The sequence below is a fragment of the Canis lupus genome, chromosome 3 (assembly GCF_003254725.2).
Source record: "Canis lupus dingo isolate Sandy chromosome 3, ASM325472v2, whole genome shotgun sequence".
NCBI classification, from domain to species: Eukaryota; Metazoa; Chordata; class Mammalia; order Carnivora; family Canidae; genus Canis; species Canis lupus.
Window position 1 is genome coordinate 12,656,958 of NC_064245.1, and position 27,488 is coordinate 12,684,445.

General features: G+C 36.7%; 1 protein-coding gene and 1 long non-coding RNA gene across 7 annotated transcripts in view; one reads left to right on the top strand and one right to left on the bottom strand.

The window, feature by feature from the left end:
• Positions 1-1,594: 1,594 nt before the first annotated feature.
• ERAP2 (endoplasmic reticulum aminopeptidase 2) overlaps positions 1,595-27,488 on the bottom strand; it is a 40,016-nt gene continuing 14,122 nt past the window's right edge. Inside the window, exons 6-19 of one of the 2 annotated variants that reach the window (XM_025437806.3) lie at positions 27,025-27,179; positions 23,735-23,848; positions 22,768-22,899; positions 22,416-22,547; positions 19,597-19,662; positions 18,217-18,392; positions 15,814-15,893; positions 14,570-14,753; positions 10,692-10,848; positions 10,032-10,216; positions 7,219-7,380; positions 6,530-6,670; positions 4,418-4,499; positions 1,595-3,661 (exon numbers count right to left, since the gene is read on the bottom strand). In XM_025437806.3, the coding sequence (XP_025293591.3) occupies positions 3,518-3,661; positions 4,418-4,499; positions 6,530-6,670; positions 7,219-7,380; positions 10,032-10,216; positions 10,692-10,848; positions 14,570-14,753; positions 15,814-15,893; positions 18,217-18,392; positions 19,597-19,662; positions 22,416-22,547; positions 22,768-22,899; positions 23,735-23,848; positions 27,025-27,179 (1,910 nt within the window). In that variant the 3' untranslated portion in view covers positions 1,595-3,517. The remainder of the gene's footprint in view (positions 3,662-4,417; positions 4,500-6,529; positions 6,671-7,218; positions 7,381-10,031; positions 10,217-10,691; positions 10,849-14,569; positions 14,754-15,813; positions 15,894-18,216; positions 18,393-19,596; positions 19,663-22,415; positions 22,548-22,767; positions 22,900-23,734; positions 23,849-27,024; positions 27,180-27,488) is intronic. The other variant, XM_035714555.2, reaches the window with a different exon arrangement.
• Positions 24,197-27,488, top strand: part of LOC118354275 (uncharacterized) — a 31,587-nt gene continuing 28,295 nt past the window's right edge. For all 5 annotated transcript variants that reach the window (XR_004814473.2, XR_004814472.2, XR_004814479.2 and 2 more), the window contains exon 1: positions 24,197-24,390. This is a non-coding gene — a long non-coding RNA (uncharacterized LOC118354275). The remainder of the gene's footprint in view (positions 24,391-27,488) is intronic.

Consider the following 27,488-nt stretch of genomic DNA (forward strand, 5'->3'; position numbering starts at 1 on the left):
TTCAGTTCCAGTCATGATCTCAGGGTCATGGGATCAAGGCCCCATCGGCCGTCCTGAGTTGGGGGGAGTCTGCTTAAGATTCTCTCTCTCTCTTTCTCCCCCTTCCCCTCCCCCTGCTAACTCTTGCACAATATCTCTCCCTCTCTCTCAAATAAATAAATAAATCATTTTTATTTAAGTAAACTAACACCCCCTTACAGGTATAACCAACAGTGAATAACAAAATAGGAACTAGAAAAATAATAAACAATGAAAACTTAAGTTGGAGGTAACCTGGCACTATCTATTAAAATATTAGGTTACATAAAGCATGCATGTGCTTCAACCCAGCTAACCTATGTCTTTCATAATATTTTTTTCACCCTTTCTTCCTTATGATTTAGAGACCTTATCACTTTGATGAATGAGATTAAGACTTCTGGGAGCAGATAATATAACAGATAAATGGTTTAAAGTCTGTAAATGTCAGCGGTTGAGCGTCTGCCCTAAGCTCAGAGCATGATCCCGGAGTTTGGGATCAAGTCCCACATCGGGCTCCCTGTAGGGAGCCTGTTTCTCCCTCTGCCTATGTCTCTGTGTCTTTCTTGAATAAATAAATAAATAAATAAATAAATAAATAAATAAATAAATAAATATTTAAAAAATAAAAAAGTCTGTAAATGTAATGGTTGTAAACCATTACATGCTGAAATGAAAAATTGTGATATATGGTTAAATAGAAGAAAGAAGATCAATAGTGAATATAAGCAAAGTAAATTTGCAGAGTAAAAATGTGGCCATTTTAAACAACCTTGTGTTTGGTAGACATCAGTGTTCAACTGGAAAACTAACCTCCAGGACTATTTGGAGGTTCCCCTTGTAATTAGGCTGGAATAAATCCTTCCTCCACTCACAAAAAAAAACAAAAAAAAACAAAAAAAAACAAAAAAAAAACAGGAACTTCCCTCAGAAAATCAGGATCTATGATCATTTGATTCTGTGGAACCTCATATAGACCCAATGACATAGCAAGGAATGAAATGCAGAAGTAGGACGACATGACGTAGGATGAGAAATTCCTATCATGGTGGTGAAGTTGGACTGCTGAGAGCTGAAGTCCCCATTGACCCCTACACGAAGCCTAAAAGAGAGCAAGACATTGGTTCTGGGCCCCCTGGTATGGAAGATTTCTCATTCTGGGTGGGCTTTGGAGACCATAAAATCCTCCCAAGACTCTGGGAATTCGGTGAGGGACAGTACTGTGTCTGCTCCCTCCATCATCCATTCACAATCTTCTGTATAACTTTTTCATAGCTTGTTTGCTCATTTGGGGCAAAAGGAAGTAAAACTAACATTAGCCAAATCTGAGTTGGTGCTGGGGGTTTGTCATCTACCAGAAAGGTTTTGAAATACCACACGAAGTAGAATACATTTCTTTTTTTTTTAAAAAAAAAAAAAAACCTCCTTATTTGTTAAAACAATATTGGCACAGTACTTCTCATGTTCATTCACCACAAATAATAATCTGCTACTTCTACTACAACTTCTACTTCTCTACCCGATCCTTAAGGATGCGAAAAGGTACAAATGTATATAAATAAAGAACTAAAAGGAAGAGAATAAAAAACTTGGAAATTTATGGTGGATAACTTACTATACAAAAGAAAGAACTTTACATGTTTATGGAAATAAATATGACAGAACAGATCTACCAAAACTCATACACATTCTTCTGCTTAATTTACACATTATGTTGGTGGAAAAATGACATTCTTTACTTTTTCAGTTTCTTTATTTGAAAGTACATATAATTGCAGAGGGATATATGCGTTACACAGACTGTGGTAGGACCACAACCAAGTCAAATCTAAAGCCAAGGATACATCAAAGATTCCAAGAAATGGTTTGAAAACTTAACAAAATGTCATGCCCATGGTCTATCCAAATTGTACCCTCTCTCTGACTGTGGCACCAAAGAAAGATCTATAAACCTTCAAGATATCACTCCAAAATGGACTAGTCAATACCCTTCCCACCTCACCTCTGCCCCAACATCCCAGCTTCCCTTAATAGCCCAGAAAAGTTAATCATCTGTGTATTGATTCAAATTTTTCTAGAACATGTTTATATCTTCATACTGATTCATACATGGGTACATGAATTTATTAAATTTACAACCTGTATTTGGAGTGGTGGTTTCTTTGTTCATTCCAAATACCTTATTAAAATAATTCAGAGAAGCATCTAGAAATACGTTTCAGAGGTCAAGTTTCCTTTAAAAATATAAAGAAATGCTAAAACTGAATTATAAAGTATGATGATTCATTTAAATATTTACATTAAACCTGAGTTAACTGGAAATATACACAATACCAACTAATTTTGCAATTTTCAAAAGATTAAAAATTTGAGTGTAGGGACGCCTGGGTGGCTCAGTGGCTGAGCGCCTCCCTTCAGCTCAGGACGTGATCCTGGAGTCCCGGGATCCAGTCCCACATTGGGCTCCCTGCATGGAACCTGCTTCTCCCTGTGCCTATGTCTCTGCCTCTCTCTCTCTCAATCTGTTTCTCATAAATAAATAAATAAAATCTTTTTAAAAAGTGACAGTGTATGGTTTAAAGTGGTGAGGTATCATTGTTCTCTCCTGAGCCTCTGTGACTACAGATTTTGCTGCCCGTGGAGATGACCTCAGAAGGCTATACTTGAGGCTCATTAAGAATGTGAGGCTTGGGGCACCTGGGCGGCTCAGTTGATTAGGCACCTGCCTTTGGCTCAAGCCATGATCCCAGGGTCCCCAGAGTGGGGACTGAACCCACCCTGCTCAGTAGGGGTTCTGCTTCTCTTTCTCCCTCTGCCCCTCCTCCCTGCCTGTGTTCTCTCTCAAATAAATAAATAAAATATTAAAAATAAATGTGAGGTTCAAGCCAAGTAGCCCTCCTGATTTTGTTAATAAACTCTGACACCTAGCTTCTAATAATCTGAGATTTGGTGACAAATTCTCTGTTTTCCTGATCCTTATACTTCATAATTTGATTCAGGTTGCCCATGAATGGTAGAAATCAAATGAACTATGCAGGCTGAGATGAAGGAGGAAGAAAAGGAGGAGACGAAAGGATGTAAATGAAAGATTTTTTAAAAAAGAATTGGCTATGTTTCCTTGAAGGTAAAACTGGCTGGGCAAACTCCAGGATACTAAGCAGGTTAGAAAAAGCATCAAAGAAGCAAAAAAAGTAGCATGGTGTAAGGCAATGTAGATAATGTGCCGTGTGGCTAATCTATTACAGCTATGTCTATATATCTATATTCACATTTCAACATATCTCCATTACTCAGGAAGTTTACTTTTAAATAGGCTACTGAAGTGGATTTCCCCGACCTCAACATCATACATCTGTCAGCTAGAGACAGCCGTGAGGGTAGGCAGTTGAGCTGGCTGGTTTCTTGAGGCTGCTTGGTGGCTTAGGCGAAATATCCAGAGCTTTGACTTGAGCTTTGTTGACTTCATGTCCACAACCAAAGTGCTCTTTCTACTGACCACTTAAGAACTAACCAGTAGCCAAGTCTTCAGAGTGGGAAGATTCTTCTCCAGCCACTTAATATTTTTGGATATGGTTTCCAAAATAATTTGAAAAATATCCAGATGTAATCCTTGGGCCTCAAGAGATTCAAAGAAGAGTTTCACCTGAAAAATAAGCAAGAAAAAAATTACTGACATGGTTCATAAAATACTTGCTCTTGCAAAGGGTTTCAGAACAGCTTGCAAATTATACCAACACCAGAGTAATCATTTCTCTGCCAACCTTTGAATGGTTGGTTTTTTCCTCTTTTGTGTGTGTGTGTGTGTGTGTGTGTGTGTGTGTGTAATTATTTTTTCACTTTATCTTCAAACAATAGATAATGTAAGACAAGAATGATAAATCCTTATCTTATAAGTGAGCACACTGTGAGTAAAAATGTTTAGTGATCAAGCCAAGTCATACAGTTAAGTAGCGAGCCAGGATTTAAGTTGTAGAATTCTGAGTTTCCTTAAAGGGTAAATAACTCCAGATTCACTTTGGAAAGAAGATATAAAACATTAGAATGCTTTAAAAAAATAAGTAGAATTATCAACAACAGTAGTTTTGGTAAAAAAAAAAAAAAGACCTTTAAGTACTCTCCCAAACTTCAATATAGTCACTTCTGTGACAATACACTATGAAACAAAAAATAAGCAAGGACTCATCTCTTAAGTGTAATTTTCATTTTGAATGCTATGAACACCTGTATTTTAAGACATTCTAGCCCTGTCCCTTCCATTTACTTTCTATGTGACACTGGATGAACTACTTATTTTCTTTTAATAAAACAAGAACTTTAAACCAGATTACATCTAGGTTTGCTTTCAGTTTTACGATTTGAACATTTATTTTTAGGTTGTTAGCAGTAGAGAGTCACAAACCTCTTGCAACTCATCCTTGGAAGAAAAGTGAGATGTTGTGCCAGAGATGATTATTCTCATAGCATGTGAGCCCAAGTCAAATCTGCAAATAAAAAGAGAAACACACAGATTTAAGTAGTAGAAATACTGGCCTTATCTTTATGATACCATATGTTTTTAAAATATATGACATTAATCTAGTGATAATAAGCTTGTACATTACAATATATTATATTAATTACCATAAGAATAAATTATTCAGGAAAATCCCAAAACTATGAAGTGTATCAAATTTATTTTAAAGGTTTTTTTTTTTAAGATTTATTTATTTATTTATGCATGAGAGACACACAGAGAGAGAGAGAAAGGCAGAGACACAGGCAGAGGGAGAAGCAGGCTCCATGCAAGGAGCCGGATGCGGGACTCGACCCTGGGACTCCAGGATCATGCCCGGAGCCGGAAGGCAGACGCTTAACCGCTGAGCCACCCAGACGTCCCAAAGTGTGTCAAATTTGACCATAAGATGAAAATGTAGATAAAACCTTTTTAGGAACTGTGACTAGCTTATCCAGCAATGTTTATGTTTAAATATATGTTTATGCTTAAAGCAGCATTCTTTATGTTTTTATTACGCACTCCATTGGTAAAGATTTTTTTGTCCACAAACTTCCCAATATTCATATTTTTATTTATGTATTATATGCATGTACTATGTTATAGGTCAAATAGAAAATTTAATAGCATAAGAACTAATATATGTAGTAATATGTTCTCTTTGCACTCTCATGTACTGTCTTGCACACTTCGCCTCCCATTTTGGAAATCCACTGTCTTTATACACAGTATTTTGGTGGGGGTGGGGGGCAATGCTATTTGGTTGAACTCTCACTTGTAGCCACAGAGTGAGTCCTTCACCCCAGTGTCTTATATAGAGAATTTATACCATAAGTCAAAGGGATTCGTGCTGAAAAGCAGAGAATGGATACATCTTAGAAATGATTCCAAATCCAGGCTGTGCACATGGTCAGGCAGGAGGATCATTTCTAGTGACAAAGGAAATCTATGGCATTGCAGAAAAAGTCTCATCATTTCAGGGGAGGGAACTGATAGTCATGCAAACGACCCAACCAATGATTCCAGTAATCCTTAAGGAAACATACACACGCTCATTTTACACACACACACACACACACACACACACATGTTTTTTAAAGCTGTTTCTGTTTGATACCATGAGAATTCAAACCTCCTTCAAGGCCTTGGCAGAGGGGTGAAAATGCTCTTTTTGCTTACACAAAGCTATGGAGGCTCTGAGTCCTTCATGGCTAACAAATGAGAGGGAAGAGGAACTGGGAATGATGGAAATCAGAGATACTGACACTAAGGTAAACAGAACAGACTGTGCAGCTCTTAGATTCAGGATATTTTCCAAATAGTTTGTAAGTGACATTTTGGTTCTGGATAAGGACTAGCTGAGTGCCTTAGCAGGGGTTTGTTGTGAAAGAAAGCAATGCCATCCTGTGCCTTCCAATGAAATCTAACCATTATTGGTTCCTTCTGGGGGATACTTTAGGCCCAGGAGCAGGCTGGAGTGAGCTCTGGTTCTCCTAAGAGTTGAAATCCGAGAAAAGACTCAGAACTGATTGAGTTTTAAAAAGGGGTGGGAGTGCTCCCCAAACACTTTTGATCAGATTTCTTTCAGTTCCTCTAAGCTCTCCACTGGGCCACTTCCACAGGGGACCTGAGGGTGGGGGTTAGCTCTCATCAGAATTCCTGAAACTCTCCCCCAGAACAAAACTGCATTAACAAAGCAAGCCAAATGTGTTTGATGCACTATATGTGGTTTCAGCGTGCTGGATGGGGCTGATGACTGGATTTAACTCATCACACGCTTGCTCCCAGCAGGTCTTTGCCTGTGCAGAGTGAGCGAAATCTCTTTGCCACTCACTTCTCATTCCTCTCCCTCACACCTGGACAGAGTAATTTTGGGCCATTAAGTTTTCAAACTATTTGGGTAGAACTAGGATCATTTATATGCTTTGGGGGGGGGGGGGGACACATCATTGTACTTGGTTTCAGGCGACGGAGCTATTTAGGTGGAAGAGCACACATTGGATGTAAATGAATACCAACTTTTTAAGGAGATGGGTCCAATTTTCTCTCAAAAAATTCCAGGCTAATTGCTGCCCCTGTGGACTTCTGGTGATCGCATGAAAAAGGAGGCCCAACTCTTGAGTCTTGATGACTTCTCCTTCCATTCCTAGTTCAATTAATCTGAAGAAATAAAGACCATTTGACTTGTCATGGTATGTGCTATGTAATGGAAATTAACTCAGGCTACTAATATATTAAAAGAATAGAAGAGAAAGAGGCATGATAAAATTATAATTTGTTAAAATCCATAACAAATTCCTTCCTGGCTAACATTTTTAATGTTCCAGTTGAACTTTCAATTTTTTTTCTGCCAGTAACTTCATTCACTTATTACTTCAAAGTACTTTAATTAGCATCTTGTAAAACATCTAACACACAAGAATGTATTCTTGTGATCATTTTTCTCCAAAGTTTTGATGTAAAATGTAGCCATTTGTCCAGTATTGGTCACCAGATTAATAACTAGGAATATATCTGTTTTCACTATTTGCATTTTGTCAATATGTATTTTTTGGAAGTAAAGTCAAAGCAAATCAAATCTTGATTAAATTATTTTAATGCCTTTGAAGTTGGAGGGCAATATTTTAGTGACTTCATTGAATTTTTTTTTACTTCATTGAATTTGTATCAGTTTACTTTTAACAAGTTAGTTAAGTTTATGCACTTACTTTATTAACTTTTCCTGATGTTTGCTGGTTGACAATGCATACAGAATTTTGTTTTTTTCAGCACCTGACACTGACAGCCCATATTGCTCTAAAAGGTAATTCCATCCCACTGTTGTCTGAGCACCGATGGAATACACAATCTCCAAAACATCTGATGGAATGCTGTAGTATGAAGAACAAAGTGAAGAAAAAAGCCCTATGAAACAAAAACCCTTTTTTCTTATTACAGTTTTAAACTGCTATAACAGAATCACCCCTGAGTTATTTTCAGTAGTGTGTTAAACCTTTATTTCTGTCAAATTTTTATAAAAATATTTTATGTAATTTTGCTTTGCAAATTATTTGTGTTTTTTTTTTTTAAGATTTATTTATTTATTTTAGAAAGAGAGAGCAGCGGTGGGAGGGGCAGAGGGAAAAGCAGACAAACAGACTCCCCACCAAGCAGGGAACCCTACGCAGGGCTGGATCTCAGAACCTGGAGATCATGACCGGAGCTGAAATCAAGAGTCAGACGCTTAACAGACTGAGTCACCCAGGTGCCCCGTGGGTTTTTTTTCCCTTATTGATGATAAAATGTTAGCAAGGAGAATAATCATAAAATTTTAACTTACTCAGGGACTAAAATAGCAACTTTGTAGAATCAATGATTTCTGACATATCAAAGTGTTGGTTTATACAGAATTCTAGAATTGAATAACCTATATTGGTGCTATGTGATTTTTTTAAAAATAAAACTTGGTTTCTTACTGCTTTAATATCACATTAAAGTGTATTTTCTAACAGGACTGAGAGTCATCTGATTCTCTGGGTCTAGAAAATTTAATTTAGCACAATTGATTGGGTTCGGTCATTTTATAATTTATAATTTGTAAACCTGATAAGGTTTTGGGGTTTTATTGCCCTGTAGAATATTAACTAGGTTTGATTCTAATTTGGTCTATGGTTTTTAATTCCAATATTGTTAGATCAATAATAACTGATATTCCTTTTGATGGCTCAGAAAAACTGCAACAGAGGATGGGGCAGGAAATTTGCATTTATCATGTAGTGACCATATAGGAGAATCTACAATCATATTTAACTGTCAAAGCTACCTAGTGAGATAGTTCCATTTTTAAAAAGTGGAAATAAAGCTTGGAAAGGTTAAGTAACTTGCACAAGGTGACATGACTAGCCATTGTGAAGATGGAATTTAAACCTATGATCCTAACACTTGCGTTATTTCCCCTATACGTGCTTAAATATCCCAAGTGCCAGTTGAATCACAAAACAAAGACTAAGCAATTAAATTATAGTCTGCATTGTTTTGATTTTAGTGTATTTACTGTACAAATGTATGAAAGTTGATAATAAATACATGTAAGTTCCCTGAAGGTAAGACACATAGTTGTTTTGTTTACTGCTTTATCCTTTTTTCCTATAAGCAGTGCCTGGCCCACAGGCAACATGCAAAGAATTATATATTGGACACACAAATGAACGAAGTAATTAATCTATGTAAGAAAATTCTTCATTAGGATCAATACTAGAAATCTTGAAGTTTAGGGGGAAAAACCCTATAATATTTAATTATGTATTATCGATTACAAGCATAAATGAGCTTTATATTTTCACAAGTATAGCATCTGGTTAAACACGTTCAACTCACATATCTAACCCATAGGTGGGTTGCTGCAGATAAGATCACTCCTCTTGGAACAAGTATAAAGATGGAATAATATCTCATTATGCTATAGGGCAGCAGGATGTTTACATTTTAGCGTCACTCATTCAACCCATTCAAACATGAACAAAAAAGAGGAGCTAAAAGATACTTTTCTTAAACTGCTTTTTTTTTTTTTTTTGGCTCAAATAACAATGACAAGGAAAGTACAAAGAAGAAAACAAATTAATGTTTTCAAAAAGAAGAATTCAAGAAAGGATTTCAAAAAGCTCACTGAGATTTAGTTATATGGAGAGAAATTATGATAGCCTATCAGCAATCTGATAGGACAAATGGACACCATTATATTGCACAGCACTAAAATTGCGAATTTTTTTCTTCAGTTTTAAAGAATGAATTTTCCTTGATTCACATACCAATTTGATTTCTCAAAACATCCAACTCTAGAGTCAGTTTTAATGATAACAATGTAAAACCATGTGTTGGATAGAAATCAAGTCTCACATTGAAAAGATTGTGGCATCTGTTAGTATTTCTGGATTGTAACTGCTAAACTGAACTGCAGCATAATCCATGTGATCACTGGGCATCTTCTTGATTATAATAACCACCAGAATCCATTTTGCCATCAATATACACACTTTTCATGGCTCAGGCCATCAATTTCCCCTCAAATATGAAATTTGGGGTCAAAATTCGGGTCTGTGGTATTGGTTAATGAAGAAGTAATAGACTTTTTAAAAAGGTATCCTCTCCTTATTTTAAAAACAAGTTTTAGCAAATGATCACTGGTGTTTTGACTGCATGTACATTTCACATTGCCTTTTGTCTTTAAAAGACATTACTTTTTGAGCTTGGGCAGCCCCCCCCCCCCCCCCCCCCCCGTTGCTTCTACCCTCTGGCTGTCTTTTTGTTACCATGCCAATGCTTATTAGCTGTTCCTCTAAAGGTACCTAAATCTCACTTCCCACAAAATCTATTGAGCACTTACTATATGGGAGCATGAAACAAGGGTTTGTAATTCCCAGCATGGCTTTCCGCCCCCCTCCTCCAACCTCACTGAAAGGTTTTAGATGTAATGTCTTGCTTGATCAAAGACTTCAGCATCAAAGTGAAAGGAACAAAGAACAGGACAGATATCTAGATTTACGTTAATTTTCCACTGGATTCCATCCACTGAGAGAAGAGTTCAGTTGCCTTCTGGATGCAAGGAGCATGGTTCAGGTAACAGGCCAATTTTAAGATGGTCGAGCGAAGCAGTCTGTCCCAGACTGAGCCCTTGTCACTCCAGCTTTGCATGTCAATCACCGGCCTAAAATATCGGAGAATGTAACGCTGCAGAAAGCACAGGATGATTTACAGAGAGGCTAAATTTAGTACTTAACACAGCTCTTATCATCAAAAGGGGTCAACTCTAAACTATCTACATGAATCTTCCTCAAACACAGAACTATTAGTCCATCTATTTTTCTCTCTGTTTTCTGGGCCCCACCTACCATAGTCAAATAGAGTTTCTGCATTAAAAGTATGACTTAATTTCCTATCGGGGGTGGGGGTGGATATCAATAGATAAAATCACATTTAGGAGGAATATTTTGCTCATGATCCTGTCAGGATCTTCTTAAGTTGGTGATGACAAGGAGCAAAGGATTCCCAACCATTCAATGCTGTGGTGTTGACTGTGCTATCAGCCAGTTGCCCCAGCTTCTTGAAGATTTATTCCCCAGGAGTTCACACAGACAGACCAAGTCTCACCAATCCTCCAGACACTCTATACTTACTCAGTGAATTTTCTGGAAGTGATACAAACCTTGAGGTTTTCAGTGACATCTGAAATATTCCTTCTGTGCATCATGTGGTAAAATAGTTCTAAGTATTCCAGACCTTTGAGAAGTGCAGGGATGCTTGTTTCATGTTGGAGATAGCGAGTCAGGTCAAGGGCTTTGTCTAGGGTCAACCTTCCTGCACTGAAGTATGAAACAAGTTGTTGGTGGTTTGTGCATATTTTATAGTTCTTAATATTCTTAACATTAAAACAAATATGATATAGAGAGCAATGATGGGGGCAGTTCTGTTCTAAGGATTAAATGGCTTCATATGAGTTGAGTGCTTAGAGTAATTCCTATAATACAGGAAGAGCTTTATAAAAGAAATATTAGCTAATATTAATATTTAGTACAAAATAATATCAAGGTTTTCATATATTATGTCATTCTCTAATTGTTTAATTTGTGGATTTGAATTGTTCCTCCCAGCAAATTTGGAATTTTGGTTTTGTTTTTTTTTTTAAATTTGGAATTTTGATGACAGGTACAGTGTCTTCTCTTTTTTTAACGACCCTCCTAGAGTCTAACAGAGAAGTAGTAATTATTCTAGTGGGACAAAAAAAGTAGTTTCATTGTGTTTTCGAAATCTATTTAGATTCCAAAGTTATATGCTTTCTCCATATTTTCTTTTAATAAGAAGAACAAACAAACAAACAAAAACTATTATTCTGAATACCAAAGCATTAGGGTCTCTTCTGCAGAGGAAGTAAACCATTATATTGTCATTTTTGCAGAGTGGTTCTCACATGTGTTTCTGACAGGACTTGTGCCTGCACGTGGTCTGTAAGCTATTACTGCCAGCATCGGACTCCCAGATTAAGCATAGTAGTTTGATATGGAAACAGATTCCAGAACAAAGGACGTCTCTGTTGAATTTTTCATTAACATAATGTGCTACCTCCTTGGGGTTTTTGAAATTTTCAATTCTTATTGAGAAAGAGGGAACTGAAACTAAAAAGAAGGAACTTTTGTTGTGACTTCACTCTTCTCAGACACAATGAGATACTGCTTTAAAACAGACTTACGGAAAATTTCCACAATTTTTGTCTGAAGACGGAGGGCTAAACCATATACACTATGATTCTATAGATGGCTGTGTTTTTTAAAGCATTAATCTACCAAATGTCACTATTCCTTCCCACATGTGTAAGTGTCATGATGTACAGTACAGCTGATACCCTAGAGGATCACCAACAGGAAAAACTAAGTATAATATTCCAGGGGCACAATTTAAAAAAGAATGTTGAACACAAAAACTACCTTATAGTAATCCTGCTTTTCTTTTTTGGTCCAGCCTAATTTGTATCTTACTAAAACAAGCACCTTATTTACTTCTGTAGTTATCTATTATAAACAATTAATCTTAATATTCATATGAGAAGTCATCTTTTCTTTTTATATAATTAGTTTAATAAAAATCCAGCTTCTCACCACCAATCATTACACAAAATGTTATCTGAATGCTTGTTCAGCTTAAAAACTAAAGACACATATAAGTGTATACTTCAGCCCAACAGAAAAAAAAAAAAACTATATTCTATTAGTAGACGGTTCTCTACTTATTAGTATACAGTTTCAGCTAAATGGTATCTTTGTAAGATAAAACTATATTTTCGAGGAACCACTTTAGGTCTTCTTTTTATGGTGTCAGATTAAAAGAAACAAATAGTTTTTCTGTAAGGAAATTACAGTTGTCGTTTTAATTCTACTCAACTCAGATGGGATTCAAGTGTTAAATTATATTTAGTAAATATGAAAATCCAATCGAAATAAATATCCATTCCTTGGTCAAATTCTGTCTTCAAACCAAATATGATCGCTGATTACTTCTTTGAACTCTTAAATAGAGATTTTATAAAGCAAGAAAGGGTGAGATAAATATCACTAAAGGGAGAGTAGCAAGTAAAAATATTTAGTTCTATTATGAGTGTTTTAAATTGTTTCCTTATTGAATCAGTTTTATTATAAAATTAATATAAACAAATTATGAAACAGCTGGAAATTAGAGGGGGGAGGAAACAAGCCTCATAGTTTCATTACCTTACATATTCACAAATAGCACTTTGGAATATTTCCTCCTCTTTTTTCCCCTCCACTTTTAGGAAGTACTTTTTTCTATGTAGTTACAAACATAATAATACACAAATTCACTTTCCACTTTTTTTCTAACCTCACACTATTTGAAATGCATTTCTATGCCGTCACTTCATCTTCCTCTTCAATACACAATCTTTTACGCAATGTATATTAGATAATACTAATAATACTAACAGTTCACATTGATTGAACAGGTACTGTGCTTAGTGCTTTATCAGCATTATCTCATGCAATCCTCGAAACAACCCTTGATATTAGATATTACCATTTAAAGCTGGAATTTTAAAGACTAGAAAATTTAGGCTTAAAATGTTTAAATAATTTGCCCAAGGTCAAACAAGAATTAAAGAGGTAGTACTTGAAGTCATCTATTTTAAACCAAAATTTTACTCTGAATTAGCTTCACTAACCTGTCCACTTTGTGAAGAAATATTACTGTTTTTTCTACTGATTTATTAATAACTGTAGGGTTCCTTCTGCTAAATTAACACAACCCATAAATGTATTGGCTAGAGAGAGCAAAAAAGACTTCGCAACTACTTGAAAGATTGGCTTTCATTTGCTAAATTGTCAATATTCCTCAGTGACCCTGTTCTTAAATTTTTAATCTATCTTCTCTGCAATGTACTCAGAGTTTCTCCTCTGAGCAGACAAATCGCCTTCCGTGAACTGTGGCCTACTTCTCTGCTAGTCTGATGGATCCACTCAGATGTTGGATGGCCACGTCCTGGCCAATCCTGGCCTCCAGTGGGCTCTGCTACCACAGTGTTCTTGAGACACGTGGGGCTGAAGATTCAGCTCTCAATCTCTCCTTTTCCCCTAACTAGAGAATTCTGTTGTTGTATGGAGAAGCTTCTCCTGAGAGATGTCCTGCTGATTACTCTCACTCAACTTGACCTAGATAAACATCTGAAAGGAAATAATATGTCACATTGAATAAAATGACTATAGTAATTCTGAGAATAGGAAAAGCTTACAATGCACAATATTCCACCTGATTTCCAATATTTTTTTCTGTTGGTGATCTTGTGACCTTATTTATTTTATATTTTATTCTGCTGAGGATAAGTGAGAAAAGAAAGAAAATATTTTGTCTTTCCAGGAAAGTCTAAGGAGGAATAAGCATAAGTAGCCAATTCCTCCTTCATTTCCCTTTCAGTTTCATACTGACTTCTTCAATGTGACAAGTGGATTGTGTACTAGATTTAACATTTAAAATCATAAAGGCTAAGACTATATTATACTTTTGGTTCAACAGATTACATAGGTGTTTGGTGAAGCAGCAAGCTACTCACAAACAACAAACAAATATAAACAAATTTTAAATCTGGAGTCAAAAGCTTAAATGTTTAGAGGGTCCATCCTAAGTGAGTGAATCAGGCCACTCATGTACAGTTTGAAACTTTGGTGCATGGGACAGTGAAAGCCTGGCTTCAAGAAGGATCTGCCCACTGCACCCTCCTCTGTGGGAATTAAGGTCCACAGTTGCAAAATCTCCTCACTTTCAAAAAAAGATTCCAGAAGTCAGGATTTGTATATAAATTTACCCACATTTTAAAATGTCAGAATACATTTTCAAATACTGGTCGGGTCAAAACATCTTCTTAGTGAGTAGGCTTTGGCCTAGTGGCCCGTATTTGACCTTCATTCAGATCCATCTCATACCAACAATCAATGACCAACACTGAATATTTGATTTTGAAATCTAGCATATCTGATTATGATTAAGTTATTTACTGTGAAATCAGATGAAATTTTGCATTACCTTACTAGCTGAAACGCATCATGAATCAGACCTACTCTGTCCTTAGGTCTGAGAAGTGTGTGATTCTGACTCAGCTGTGTAATAAGTTGGTCCCATCCATGCCCCTCATAGTGAACAATGTAGTAGCCGTTTGAGTCCACATTGAATTTCACCCAACTGGTCTTTTCAGATAATTCCAGAGTGTCTAGAAGGAGGAAATTGTCATAGCATTTCATTATCAACAGACATACTAGGAGAACATCTCCAAAACTGTTAGTACTCACTCTTTTACTAAATAATCGGTAGGAAGACAAAGTTATGGAAGAATCATTGTGACATTCATTTTCATAGTCTACTGAATGGGGTTTTTTTGTGAGCTATGGTCTTATTAAATTAATAAATAAGTTAATTCATAGGAAAAAGACTGCTAAATTTGTTCTCAAACGCAGTCTTCGCTGGTCTAAGAGGCCCCGTTAACCAGATGATAAGCATGATCAGAATCCCGCTTGATTTATTTGTCTCAGGGTTTAGTTACTGGTCATTGAAACATAGTTACTGGTCATTGAAACATGTACATGTAAAGACGTGATCCATTTGTCTAGTCCTTATTTGGGGTGAAATAAGGATTCCAGGTTGAACATGACATTATGATGGAAACCCTCTCACAGTTCAGTGAGGTGTTCAAGAGAAATTAAGATTGTAATATATATTTTTAATATGACAGACATTATACTATGTGGTAAAATAACATTATTATCATATTCTCTCAATAGTTCTGTGAGACCTAGTCCTCATGCAAAATAAGATGAAAAAATTGAAGCTCAGGAGAAGTAAGGAATTTTCTTAGGGTCACACATATAATAGATGATATAGTGAGGAGTTGAATCCAGGGCCATTTTGTTCCAAAGTGCATGTTTTCTTCCAATACATATTTTTGCCTTGTGGCAAACAAAAATGTTTCCAATACACATTTTTGCCAATTGCTAGGTTAGTAATTTGAGAGCTGTAAGATAGGAATCCATCATTTCTTGATACAAATACAAACCTATCTCTAAGTGCTAAAGCACAAGAAAACTTTCCACTGAATAGAAATTTGAATGTTCCAACTAAAGGATTCTTTTAGTAACTAATAAATGGATAAGTGAGAACTTCCCCAAATATAAATCTCTTATTATGAGATTTACTTATAGTATCTTTCCTCCAAATAACCCAAAACATGTTTAATTTCAGAATTGAAACACCTGTTTGACTAATGAGTTTATTACCTGTCCTTGATTTTAGAACGTGTCTATGAACCACATTAGAGGAACTTGTGGAGTAGGTCAGTGGAATATGCCAGAGGAACCTATGTCAGAAAATAGAGACGGTTATGAATGGCCATTTTAACATTCACATTGCCAGACCCAGGTAGGCTGTCAAAGACACCTAATGGCCCATCTTTCACACCATCAGTGGCCTTGTAAATTTTATAGGCTAAGACTTGCAGATCCTTGAGTATGTAAAAATTCTTCTATGTGATTATAGAGGTGCAACAATATATACCTAGGTGAACTCTGTCACAATTACCAGTGTCATTTGCTGTCCAAATCTCATACCACAAGTTCTGCTGATTATTTTCTTCTAAGCAAGAGAAAAAAAATCCAATCTTCCTTTCACAGTTTCAAAAACTCTGGCAGCCTGATATTAATTCAAATAACCAAGGAAAAGCTTCAAGAAAAGCCTCAAGAGATAAAGATCTGACTTCAGTATAATTTCCACTTGCCGTTTTGTTCAACAAAGCTACCCACACCCAACTCCTGCAACTGGTTAGTGACTGTAAGTGGTCAGCTATGCCACAAAAAATCTAGGATCTGCAAATCAGCAAAGTCCAGAGAGCAGAAAAACAGAATGGATTGGAAGAAAGGCCAATTTCAATGTACTTCGGACACTTTTCAATGGTCCTACTATGGTAAATAACAGAAATCGGCTGGGTCTTTTTTTTTTTTTTCATTTCCTCTATCACATCAAGCCATATTAGCTTCAGTAATCTTGCACACGTAAAATCATGTGCTTGAAAATACCGACAGGTATAAAACAGAAAGAGGAATAATTAAGGATTTACCTATTAGTTTTCAGAAAAATGTAAAACAATGAGAGAAACAGTATACACAGACTTTATCCCATAAAGGGTCAGAAGGGATAATCTACCTGCTAACCCACAAAGTATCAGTAATTAACAAAACAATCGAAAAATTTATATAAAAAGGTAAAAATAGACACATAGACATTGCCAGGACTTAACAGGATGATTGTTAACTGGATCACTCTTGGCTCCAGAAGGAAAGGGATTTTTTCTAGGTAAACATATCTGGGAGTGAAAAAGAGGGAGAGTAGCATTTCATGAGTTTGGATAGGCATGAATCAGAGGGTAATAATTTTATAAGAGTAATCTAAATACTGCCTCAGAGGAAAAATACAGATCATTGTAGAAGATTATTTGTTATTCTGGACCATCCACACCATTGAACTCCCTCATGGCATTTGGATAAACTACAAAAGTGTGAATCATGCCTTCCCAGTAACAAAGCAAACATTAAATTTTCCAGGCTGTGTTGTCAAGATCTAAATTGTTTAAGCTCTTTGAGGTTCAGACTTCAGAAGGAGATACAGAAAAATGAAATGACGCATGTATAGAGAAATGGCATTAAAGTTGCTATTGGATTGGAAATAGGCAACTGACCAAATAAAAAAGAAAAATATATTATATATATATATATTCTCTGTGTTAAAGACTTTGAATTTGCTTCTGGTTCTCAGAAAAATTCTAGAATTGTTATTGGACAGATACATCTCAAAGAAATAACAATCATAAGAGCCAGTGCAGATTCACTTGTACTATTTCATTTAAAATTAACCTCATTCATCTTGTGGATAGAACCAATAGATCTGAGAAACGTGGGCAGTGTTGTGTTTCTTGCTTTTAGTAAAGCCTTGAACACATCCTCTTTAGGTCAGGCTGGTGAGCAAGATGATAGTACGGTTCACTGGATTTGCTTTCATTATTACCAAGAACATCATATGTTTTTAGACCCCCTGTTTATAGTCAGTTACTGAAAAATAAAAGGCCACAGGAGGTTTAATTCCCAGGAATGTAATTCACCATATAGGGGATATATTTTCTCTTTTTTTCTTTCAAGACTTAATTCATGAGAGACACAGAGAGAGGCAGAGACAGAGGGAGAGGGACTCGATCCCAGAACCCCAATCACAACCTGAGCCAAAGGTAGATGCTCAACCACTGACCCACTCAGGTGCCCCTATTTTCTCTTCTGATAAGATGTGGAGCTGTCATAACACTTTCTAGGTATGCGCTGGTCACCTAACTTACAAGGCCCAAGAAATCTAGGATTGAAAAGAACAGGACATATTTTAACAGCCACATAGCTGACCACCCCCTGCATCAGAACTGAGGGGCTGCCGCAGGTTCCTAAGAACACAGCTGCACCCTCAACAAGGCAGCCTGGGGCCCACCCGGAGCTCTCTCCATGGGTTCTCAAGGCTAGCTCAGGCCTCTGACTCCTGCGGAGAAAGAGCATCCAGCCTGTTGCCATTGAAACTGAGAGAAAGCTAATGAACCAAGCAGCAAACTGAGCTGAAGGGAACTGGACCAACAGAAGAAACGCAGTCACCCTTCCTGCAGGGCCGTCCACTCAGGGTCCTCCTTGAAGACTCCGCTCAGGAAGCGCTCCTGCCTCAGTTTGAGGGAATGCCCTTCTCGTTCAATCACCAGGAGGGGAAGTCCTTTCTGCAGAGTCCAGGTCCTCATCATCTCCTTGACGTCCACATGCTCCCCCAGAAAGGCCAGCTGAAATGACAAGTGATTTTGGTGACTCGAGCCAGAGGAGAGACACCAAGGAGGGCAGAAAAACACAGAGACCTCCTTGGATGCCAGGAACCAGGCTGGAGGAGGAAGAGGGGAGGCCTCAGGGTATACCCTCAGGGCCGGGACTGGAGCCCCCTGCTCTCTGCAAGTTAACTGAAGGAGGGGTGGATGTGGGAGCGAGAGGGTTAACGTGTGGTGACAAAGTCCCAGAGGAAGGCCTTGATGCTGGAGCCTCCCTCCTGCTCCATTTCTTTTTTTTTTTTTTTTTCCCTGCTCCATTTCAAACCAAAAAAAAAACCCTGAAAACAAAAACAAAAACAGAAAAAAAAAAAACACCCCACCATTTCATTTTCAGAACAGTGAAGTCGAGGTGTTTAGGAGAGAAATGTCTATCTTTAGGGAGCTTTAAATATTCCAAAAGAACAATATTACATCAATAGATGTCTATTGAATAAAGAACAAAACCTCTAGCTCCCCAGCTTCTATTATAGATTTCAAATCACTGGATTATGCTGACTCTTCCTTTAAAAATTACAATTTATGGGATCACCATGATTCTTTTCAAAGGGAATTCTTTTCTTTCAGGGTGACTTTTCTTTCTCCTTCACTAAAGTGTTCCAATAACTTCCCAGAAGTAAACAAAAAGACAGGGCCTCAAGAAAACCATTCACTATATTTCCAGACCTAACATATTTGGCTTGGCATGTTTTTGAGCCTGGAGGATGCCAGTGCAGCACTAACCACGCAGAGGAATTCTAAGCTGAGATATTTTTAGCTAGCAGTGGGGTTGTGGGAACGCTGAATTATAACAACAAAAATATAGTAGTAACAGCATCATCCCCCTAAATGGCCTGAACATGCCTATTTCAGTCAAATCTGTTTCAAGGAAAATTATGAAGTCTCTCTTCCTTTCCAGTTATTTAAAGAGACAGTTGATGGGGCACTTGGGTGATTCAGTCAGTTAAGTGTCCAGCTCTTGGTTTTAGCTTAGGTCATGATCTCACAGGTCAGGGGACTGGATAGAGCCTCTGATTCTCTTCTTCTGACCTTCCCCACACAGCACTCCCCCCTCTCAAATAATTAAATAAATATTTTTAAAAAATAAAGGGACAGTTGGGCTAGTCCACACTCACTACAGGTCATGTGATACCCCAGACTTCTACTTTGTAGGTTTCTTTATACTTACTATATTGCTTGTCATCTTGGAATTGGAATAACAAAATTCACCAGATGTAAAATCATCTAGACAACTCTATAAAACAAGAATGAAAGAACACTGCCATTTCGGTACTGATAGTCAGCTGAATATGCATATTAGACATGAATGCAGACATTTAGCAGCATAGGTCTATGAAAATTTAATTGATCTAGTATGGAGCATAGCAATTCATGAAAATTAAAAAATAAAAGTGTCTTGGCAGTGACCATAGGAAGTCCACAAAAGTTACTTATATACATAAAACAAAAATAATTTTTGTGGATTTCCTACGGTCACTACCAAGATGCCTTTTTTTGCCTTTTTTTTTAATTTTCATGACTTGCTATGCTCCTTAACATGTCTATTTTCATCAATTAAATTTATATATGTGTGTGTGTGTATTATATACATATATATTTATTTTAAGTTTTCTAAAGAAGTACAAGGTAGTAGAACAACTATTTTAAGAATGAATTAGTTTGCTGAATTTTTCTTTCATTTTTTCTCTTTCCCCTGGGGAAGGTCCTACTTTATTATTCTATTGTGTGTTCTACTCAGGCCCCTGTTTAGCATTTAGGCAATTGTGTCTCTAGTATTAACCTTCTTCTTTCATATCACAAATCCCTTGACCGGGGAGGGGTATGTCTTTGCTTACCTGGGCATTCCCAATGACTCACAGTAGCTTATAAAGAGAACAATAAATTTTGAATTCAGAATTAAAATTAGACCTAAGAGAATCAACAACTTGTCTGTCAATCAATCCTTAAATAACAAGGACTGAATGCTTAAGGGGAACTGTAAATGGAAAAATAAGACATATATACCGTCTAAGGCTCTCAAATGCTATTAAATGATTTTGTGAAAAATAACAACAAATAATTCTTCTAATTCCCAAGTGGCTATTGAAATGTATTAGAAATGATATAACGTGACACAATTCTGAGTAAGATATTTACAGGAATTTATCGTTTTCGTACCATACTTTCATTTGGCATCAGGAAGTGGTCAACTAGAACTAAGGACTTTCAGGGAAAGGTTAGATCGAGACTTTCCTGATAACTAGGAAGAAGCTGTGATGTAATTAAGAAAATGAATACTCAGCTTAGAATCAGAAGATAGATTTCAAGTACTGACTCTGTCATTGCATGGTGTATATACAACCTGCACCAATCTCTTCCTCAGTATTGCTTTTCTCACTGACAAAAATGGGGTAAGAATGCCTACCTTACCTTCTTGAGGTGGCTAATAAGCATGATGTGACAAAAATTAACCTAGAAATAGTCATAGCTGACCTAAAAGAATCCTGCAATTGTTGACCAAATTTCTCCTTTAATCTCTCCCCTCATATCCACTATGCACACCAAAGATGGATTGTTTCTTATTGAAGAGAGGCAAAGTTGAGGTCTATACACACACACACACACACACACACACACGCATATACACACACAGAGCAAAGGAGAGGAAGAAGGAGAGGGATGGGGGATAAAAGCAATGTGAGGCTTCTTGAGAAGTTAGGAGGACTCTGGAGAGAGAGAATCACCTAGATTGCTGGCAGAAGGTAATGGAAATGGGTAAAGAACATTTATATAGGTCATACTAAAGACTGTGTATTTTGGTCCCTTTGTGATTTTCAAGAAATGTGAACAAAAGATTTGAGCCATTTTGAAAAAATGTTTAACGACTTTGTTTCTTTGACCACAAAATCACATAAATTATTAGGCCATGAGGGTCCAGACTTATGCCCTTATAAAAGGGCATAAAAAATCAAATGAGATAATGCACTTGAAATAACTTTTTAAACGATTAAGTGCTATACCAATGTTGAACAGTATTATTACTGTCCCTGGGCCATATGTGTTTATATACATGAGCTCCATCAGTCCAATACTTCTATAAAAGATTATTTTACTCCAAGTAAAAAATTTAAGAATATTTTAATAATTATTAGAATTATCTGAGTTGACTGCATGTTTTCTTCATTTTACCTATTATACTACATGAATCCCAATAACAAAGAGACCATGTGTTCTTTAATCAATAACTAACTGTTTTTTATCACAATGCTAATTGCCATGGCATTAAAAAAAGAATAGATATGATTCTTGTTCTTAAGCAAATTTTATTATTATCATTGTTATTATTGAACCATTATAAACTAATAAAAGAGAATGTCACTGCGTGGAACAGAATCATAAACACACTTCGACGTATTGAGCAGAAAGGTGAATCATTGAGGGGTGCGTTAGTCTGTAAGGAGGAAGTAAAATCTCAGCTAGAATTCAAAAGATGAATGGCACTTGAATTGCTGGCAAGAAGAAGCGCATTTCACGTAGCAAGGGCACTAGAAACAAAAACATGGTGACATAAGGATTGAGCAGGATTTCTTCTAATGAGGGAGAAGATGTGTCTCACTGAATGGAGAATACATGCTGGACAATAAAGTTGAGAAAGTAGAATTCAACCTTAAAATTTGGATGAGAAGATTAGATGTTCATGGCAGGAATTACAAAGACATTAAAGATTTTGGAAAATGGGGAGACAAAACTATTGGGTTAACGATAGAAGGGAACCAAAGAGAGGAGGGCCAAACATCAAACACCTGTGACTATCCCAGTGTGGGTGGCATCCTGGTTTAGTGTGGTGCTAAAGAAAAAAGGAAAGTTCTGCCTTCTATGGACCCTGGCAATGTAGAAAGTGGAATAAATATTGGATGACTGACAATATGGCTATTTATAAACCTTCATAATTATGCTGTTACATCTTAGGCTTAACAACAGTCTACTGTTACCCAACAGATGACTTACATTTGACAGACTTCTCCACAAATCATCATTTTTAGCATTTCCATAACTGAATTTCTTTAAGTAGTAAATAACTCCTTTGCGAAATTTCTCCTCATTCAGAAAATCTTTTAGCATATTCAAAATACAAGCTCCCTTAAAAAAAGAAAGAAAGAAAAATAGGTAGTATGATTTATTTTTAAAGGAAGTTTAAATTTTATGGAACATGCATAATGTCTGAAAGATGAACATCAAATATAACAAAAGTATAACAAGTGGCAATAACCTGGAACCAATAACTTCAACTGCTGATTTAACAAGCCTCATTATATTTCTCCTGAAAGCAGAGCTTCCACTTGCCCACAGCATTTAATACCTTGTTATAGGAAACCGCATCAAACATTTCCTGTATCTGAGTAGGAGTTTCTGCTTGGTTGGAGATAGGATGGGATGAATTTAATGAATCCTTTTTAATTACTGCAAAACATGTATGGCAAAAACCATCATCCTAAAGAGGAAAGAACATTTTTTCACTTTCAATTTGGCACTTTCAAAGCAGTAGAAAACACAGGAGGCTTAGTAACATATTCCTAAAAATTTTCGACCAATATTTCTTCAATTGATTGAAAATTTCTATCACATTATATATTCCCCTTCCCCCAATTGTCTGCTTCATAAAGATATAAAACCAACATTCCTTCAGACATTCTTTGAATGTTTACCATATACCAAAGCCCTTGGATACAGAAATAAAATGGTTCCCATTTAGTGAACACTTGCTATGTGCCAGGACCTCGTATCCATCATTTGTGATCCCTGCAAAGTAGATGCATTGTATGCGCTTTACAAGTGAGGCTATATGAAGTTTTAGGATTACACCGTGGACTCAACACAAAGCAAATAAGAAGACACTAACTCTGAGTCCATGTCTGTCTAAATGATCCTGGACCAAACGCCCACCTCAAAGGGCTAATTAACCATTACAAACTACTATGATATGAAGGGTTTAGATTCCTTATGCCTAAAGAAAAAGACATGTTTGAAAAAAATCTTTTCATACATTTTGGGAAGTGAATTCACCTTTTGAAAATTCTAGAGGCATGTGCCCCAATTATGCTTAATTTTCAGGTTACATGTCAAGAACTCTTCACAGGATCCTTAGCCATGGGCACCATCTTGTCCTACATCATTGTATATGCACATAGGTTTTCTTTCCTTTCACCTCACATACACCGCTGTGTATTTGTGCTATTTGAGCTCTCTGTCCATAGATGTTTGGGTGAGGGATTTATGTTATGAGCAGAATTGTATATATAGCATGACATACAAAATTGTAAACTTACAAATTGTAGCTCTGGATATGTGGCATTAAGAGAGATGAGTTCCATGTATGTTGCAAAACCTTCATTGAGCCAAATATCATTCCACCATTCCATTGTAACCAGGTTCCCAAACCACTAGGAGGCAAAGACTCAATGTTATTAGAAATTAAACAAATATTGGGGTGTCTGGGTGGCTCAGTAGGTTTAGTGTGGGACTTGTGATTTCAGCACAGGTCATGATCTCAGAGTTGTGAGATCCAGCCCTAAGTCCCACTCCATGCTCAGTGGGGAGTCTGCTTGAGGTTCTCTCCCTCTCTGGTTGCCCCTCCCTCCACTCATGTATGCACACTCTCTCTCTCTCTTTCTCCTCTCAAATAAATAAATATCTCTTTAAAAAAAGAAATAAAGCCAATATAAAAAATTATTAATTGTAGCAAAAAGTACAACGGGTGGTAACTTCCTTCTTTCGGTGGTTAAGGCCCTTCCTCTCTCTGTTACCCTTTTCTCTCTGTACAACTTCCTTCTACCAAGTTCTTTGCCTTCCCTTCTCACCACATTTTTGCTTTTGTTTCACTTTTCTTTCGTCTTTATTGCCCTCTCCAACTTGCATTTTATTCTCCCAACATTTCCTAGCTATTAGCTTTAATATTAAGGAAGAAAATAAAATCATTTGTGGGGTAAGTGCAAACTCACCTTATTCTTGATTTATGGTGGTGGTCTTAGGAGAAATATAAGCCTAAATATCTTTGGTGAAGTCACTTCCTTACATTAAGTAGTAGGTACTTAAGAGAATTGGTAAGAATTTGCTTAGGACTTTCAGATTGCTACATAGTATTACTGATGAGGGAATTTAGTTGTTAACTTTTGCTCTGACTTCCTTCCAGGGATTAACCTGGACACTAAAGTGAATAAAATTCTGCAATTTTAAATATATATACATAAAATTAACAAGATGCCTAAAGGAAATCTAAATAGAAATTTACCTTTAACCTATATTTGATCTGTAACACTATATTTAAGTATTACTACTTTTTCATGTACTTTTGTATTTTATTTAGCCTGTATGCCCAGTACTATCCATCTAGTTTATCTGTTTTAGGATTGCAATCTCCTGAGGGGTAGGAAATTAAACAAAAAAATTCTAAGATTCAGAAGAGTTTTACAGTTATAGCTATATATGAAGCTTCTAAAAACTGTTCAAGGTCTATTTCTTTTCTGACAACCCTCAGATCATTTTACAAATGGGCACCAATCTTCCTAAGGACATCTGTGAAAAGGGATGGAGGTGTTTCCTTAATTTGAAAGTGATGAATATGAAAAATACAAGTTGAGCTAATTATGGTAATGTCACCAGTTATAAGAGTGGTTTATTCATTCATTCAATAAATATCTATTGATAATCTACTACATTACTGGCAACGAGTTAGAAATATAAAGATGTATGTAATACAGCCTCTGCCCCAATACAAATGACAGAGGTCAAGTGATAGATAAATACAATGAAACATTATGATGCTATGACCAATGCCTGTACAAGGGATAGAGAGGATTCCAGGGGTTAAAAATAAGTTCTTCTAGGAGAGTGCCTAAGTTAGTTAGGAAATGATTGGTTCCCTGAGTCTTCTTGTTGGGAATAGTGTGTGCTCTAGGCAGATTAAGTAGTAGGAGCAAAAGCATAAAGGAGCAATACAACCTGGCTTATTCAGAAATGGCAGATAGCCTGGGATGGCTAAAGCTTAGGTTTGGTAAGAGATGAAGTGGAGAAGGGCTTCATCCTGGGCACCTTGTATGCCATGTTATGGACCCTTGACCCACTCAGTTGGTGTTGGGAGTCTTTGTCAGAGTGAATGGTCGCATGGAGACAAATGGGGAAACAAAAATGTCAAGACAAAAATTCCACTGCTGCCTACTGCTTCAGCTCTAGACTCTGCATCTCCAATGAAAGAGAAGCTGTAAAAGGAAGGCCTAGCGGAGCCTCAGAAGTAGAGCTCTCCAACCATTTCTCTATGAACATTCAGTAGAAAGATTAGAAATCCTCACATTCAGTCAAGTGCTCTAGGGCTATCAGTGACTAATGATCAAAAGCCCTAAGATGGGCCAGTGGGGAGATTCTAAACCAGAGGAAACTGTACATATGTTCTTAGAGTACAGTGCTGAGCATGGTTCCTATGTAATTGGGTACTTAGTTCACTACTTAAAATCCAACGTATTATTATAATAATGATAAAGGGAAAGTTAAAAATTAAAAATAAGATATTGCTGGCTTCTAGTAAATACAATAAAATGGTATTTGTCTACATGGTGAAGGAGAATTTCTGGGGCCCTTAACAATTCACTTTGTTACTAGGGATTTTCAGAAATGAAATAGAGTGGAAAATAGTCTCTGATATCCATACAGCTAGTTTTACACTTCCATATTTGCATCTAATACAGTGTTGATAGATGGGCCTAGGAAATGGAAATTTTGTAGCCTGCAAGAAATGGTAGCAGTAGCAGAGATCAGTGCTGCCATCATTAATAACCAACACTTATTGAGTGTGACAGGCACTGACACTTATCTGTAATTCTTTACAACAGCTGCAAGAAGCAGGGAGTTTATTAATTTAATTTTATAGACAAAGACAATGAAATTTAGAGGATTAGGTAATGTGTCTAGGGTCAGCTGCCTGTAATGGCTTGGACTTGAAGTACTCGTGATGGCTATATAATGACAGGTTTCAACTGAAGGGAGATTGGTTTTGCCCTAGACTAGGGGTATAAGGAGAAATACTTTTAATAGAAATCTCTACTTGTAGGGTTTCCAATTCTGTGTCCTATGTATCTGCATAATCCATACCTTCTTTACTAAAATACATTGGAAAGGGATCCCTGGGTGGCGCAGCGGTTTGGCGCCTGCCTTTGGCCCAGGGCGCGATCCTGGAGACCCGGGATCGAATCCCACATCGGGCTCCCGGTGCATGGAGCCTGCTTCTCCCTCTGCCTGTGTCTCTGCCTCTCTCTCTCTCTGTGTGTGACTGTCATAAATAAATTAAAAAAATATTTTAAAAAAATACATTGGAAGGCTTTGCCTTAAAGAGTTTTAGATGACACAGTGGCCAGTGATAACACTCCTGTGATAACACTCCTGTGTGAGTCTCCTAGTCTAGAAATTGAAATCTCTGCTACTTGACATACTGTTTGGCTTGATAGTCTCTAAGGTTCCCTCTAAGGGTAAAACGATATAATTTTATGTTGTTTCAGGAAGACTGCTGATGTCCTGTACAATGCTTTTTTTGGGCTGATACTAAGAAACTGTCATGAGTGTCAGGTACCTGGTGTGCTAGTTCATGGGCTATGACTTTGGTGACCCATAGTTTATCAGAAGCAGAAGAAGTCTTAGTATCAAAGAGCAGGGATGTCTCTTTATATGTGATGAGGCCCCAATTTTCCATGGCTCCAGATTCAAAGTCAGGAATGGCAATTAGATCTAAGAAATAAGAACAACCATATTTGATCATTATGGCTTCTGCACCAGAAATTTTTTTTTTTTTTTTTTTTTTTTTTTTTTTTTTTTTTTTTTTTTTTAGAAATGAGGTTTACTTTCTCCTCAAATACATTGTGATGCTTTCACATATAAGTAGGTTTTCTGGAAACATCAAGTCTATTGTAACATTGACACAGTATCTCGTAGTTGCACTGAAAATAGTCAGTACCCATCACTGAGCAGCATTAATTCTATCAATACAGCTTTGGTTAGAGCTGAAGTAACCTGTTGACATTTAACCATTTGTTTTGA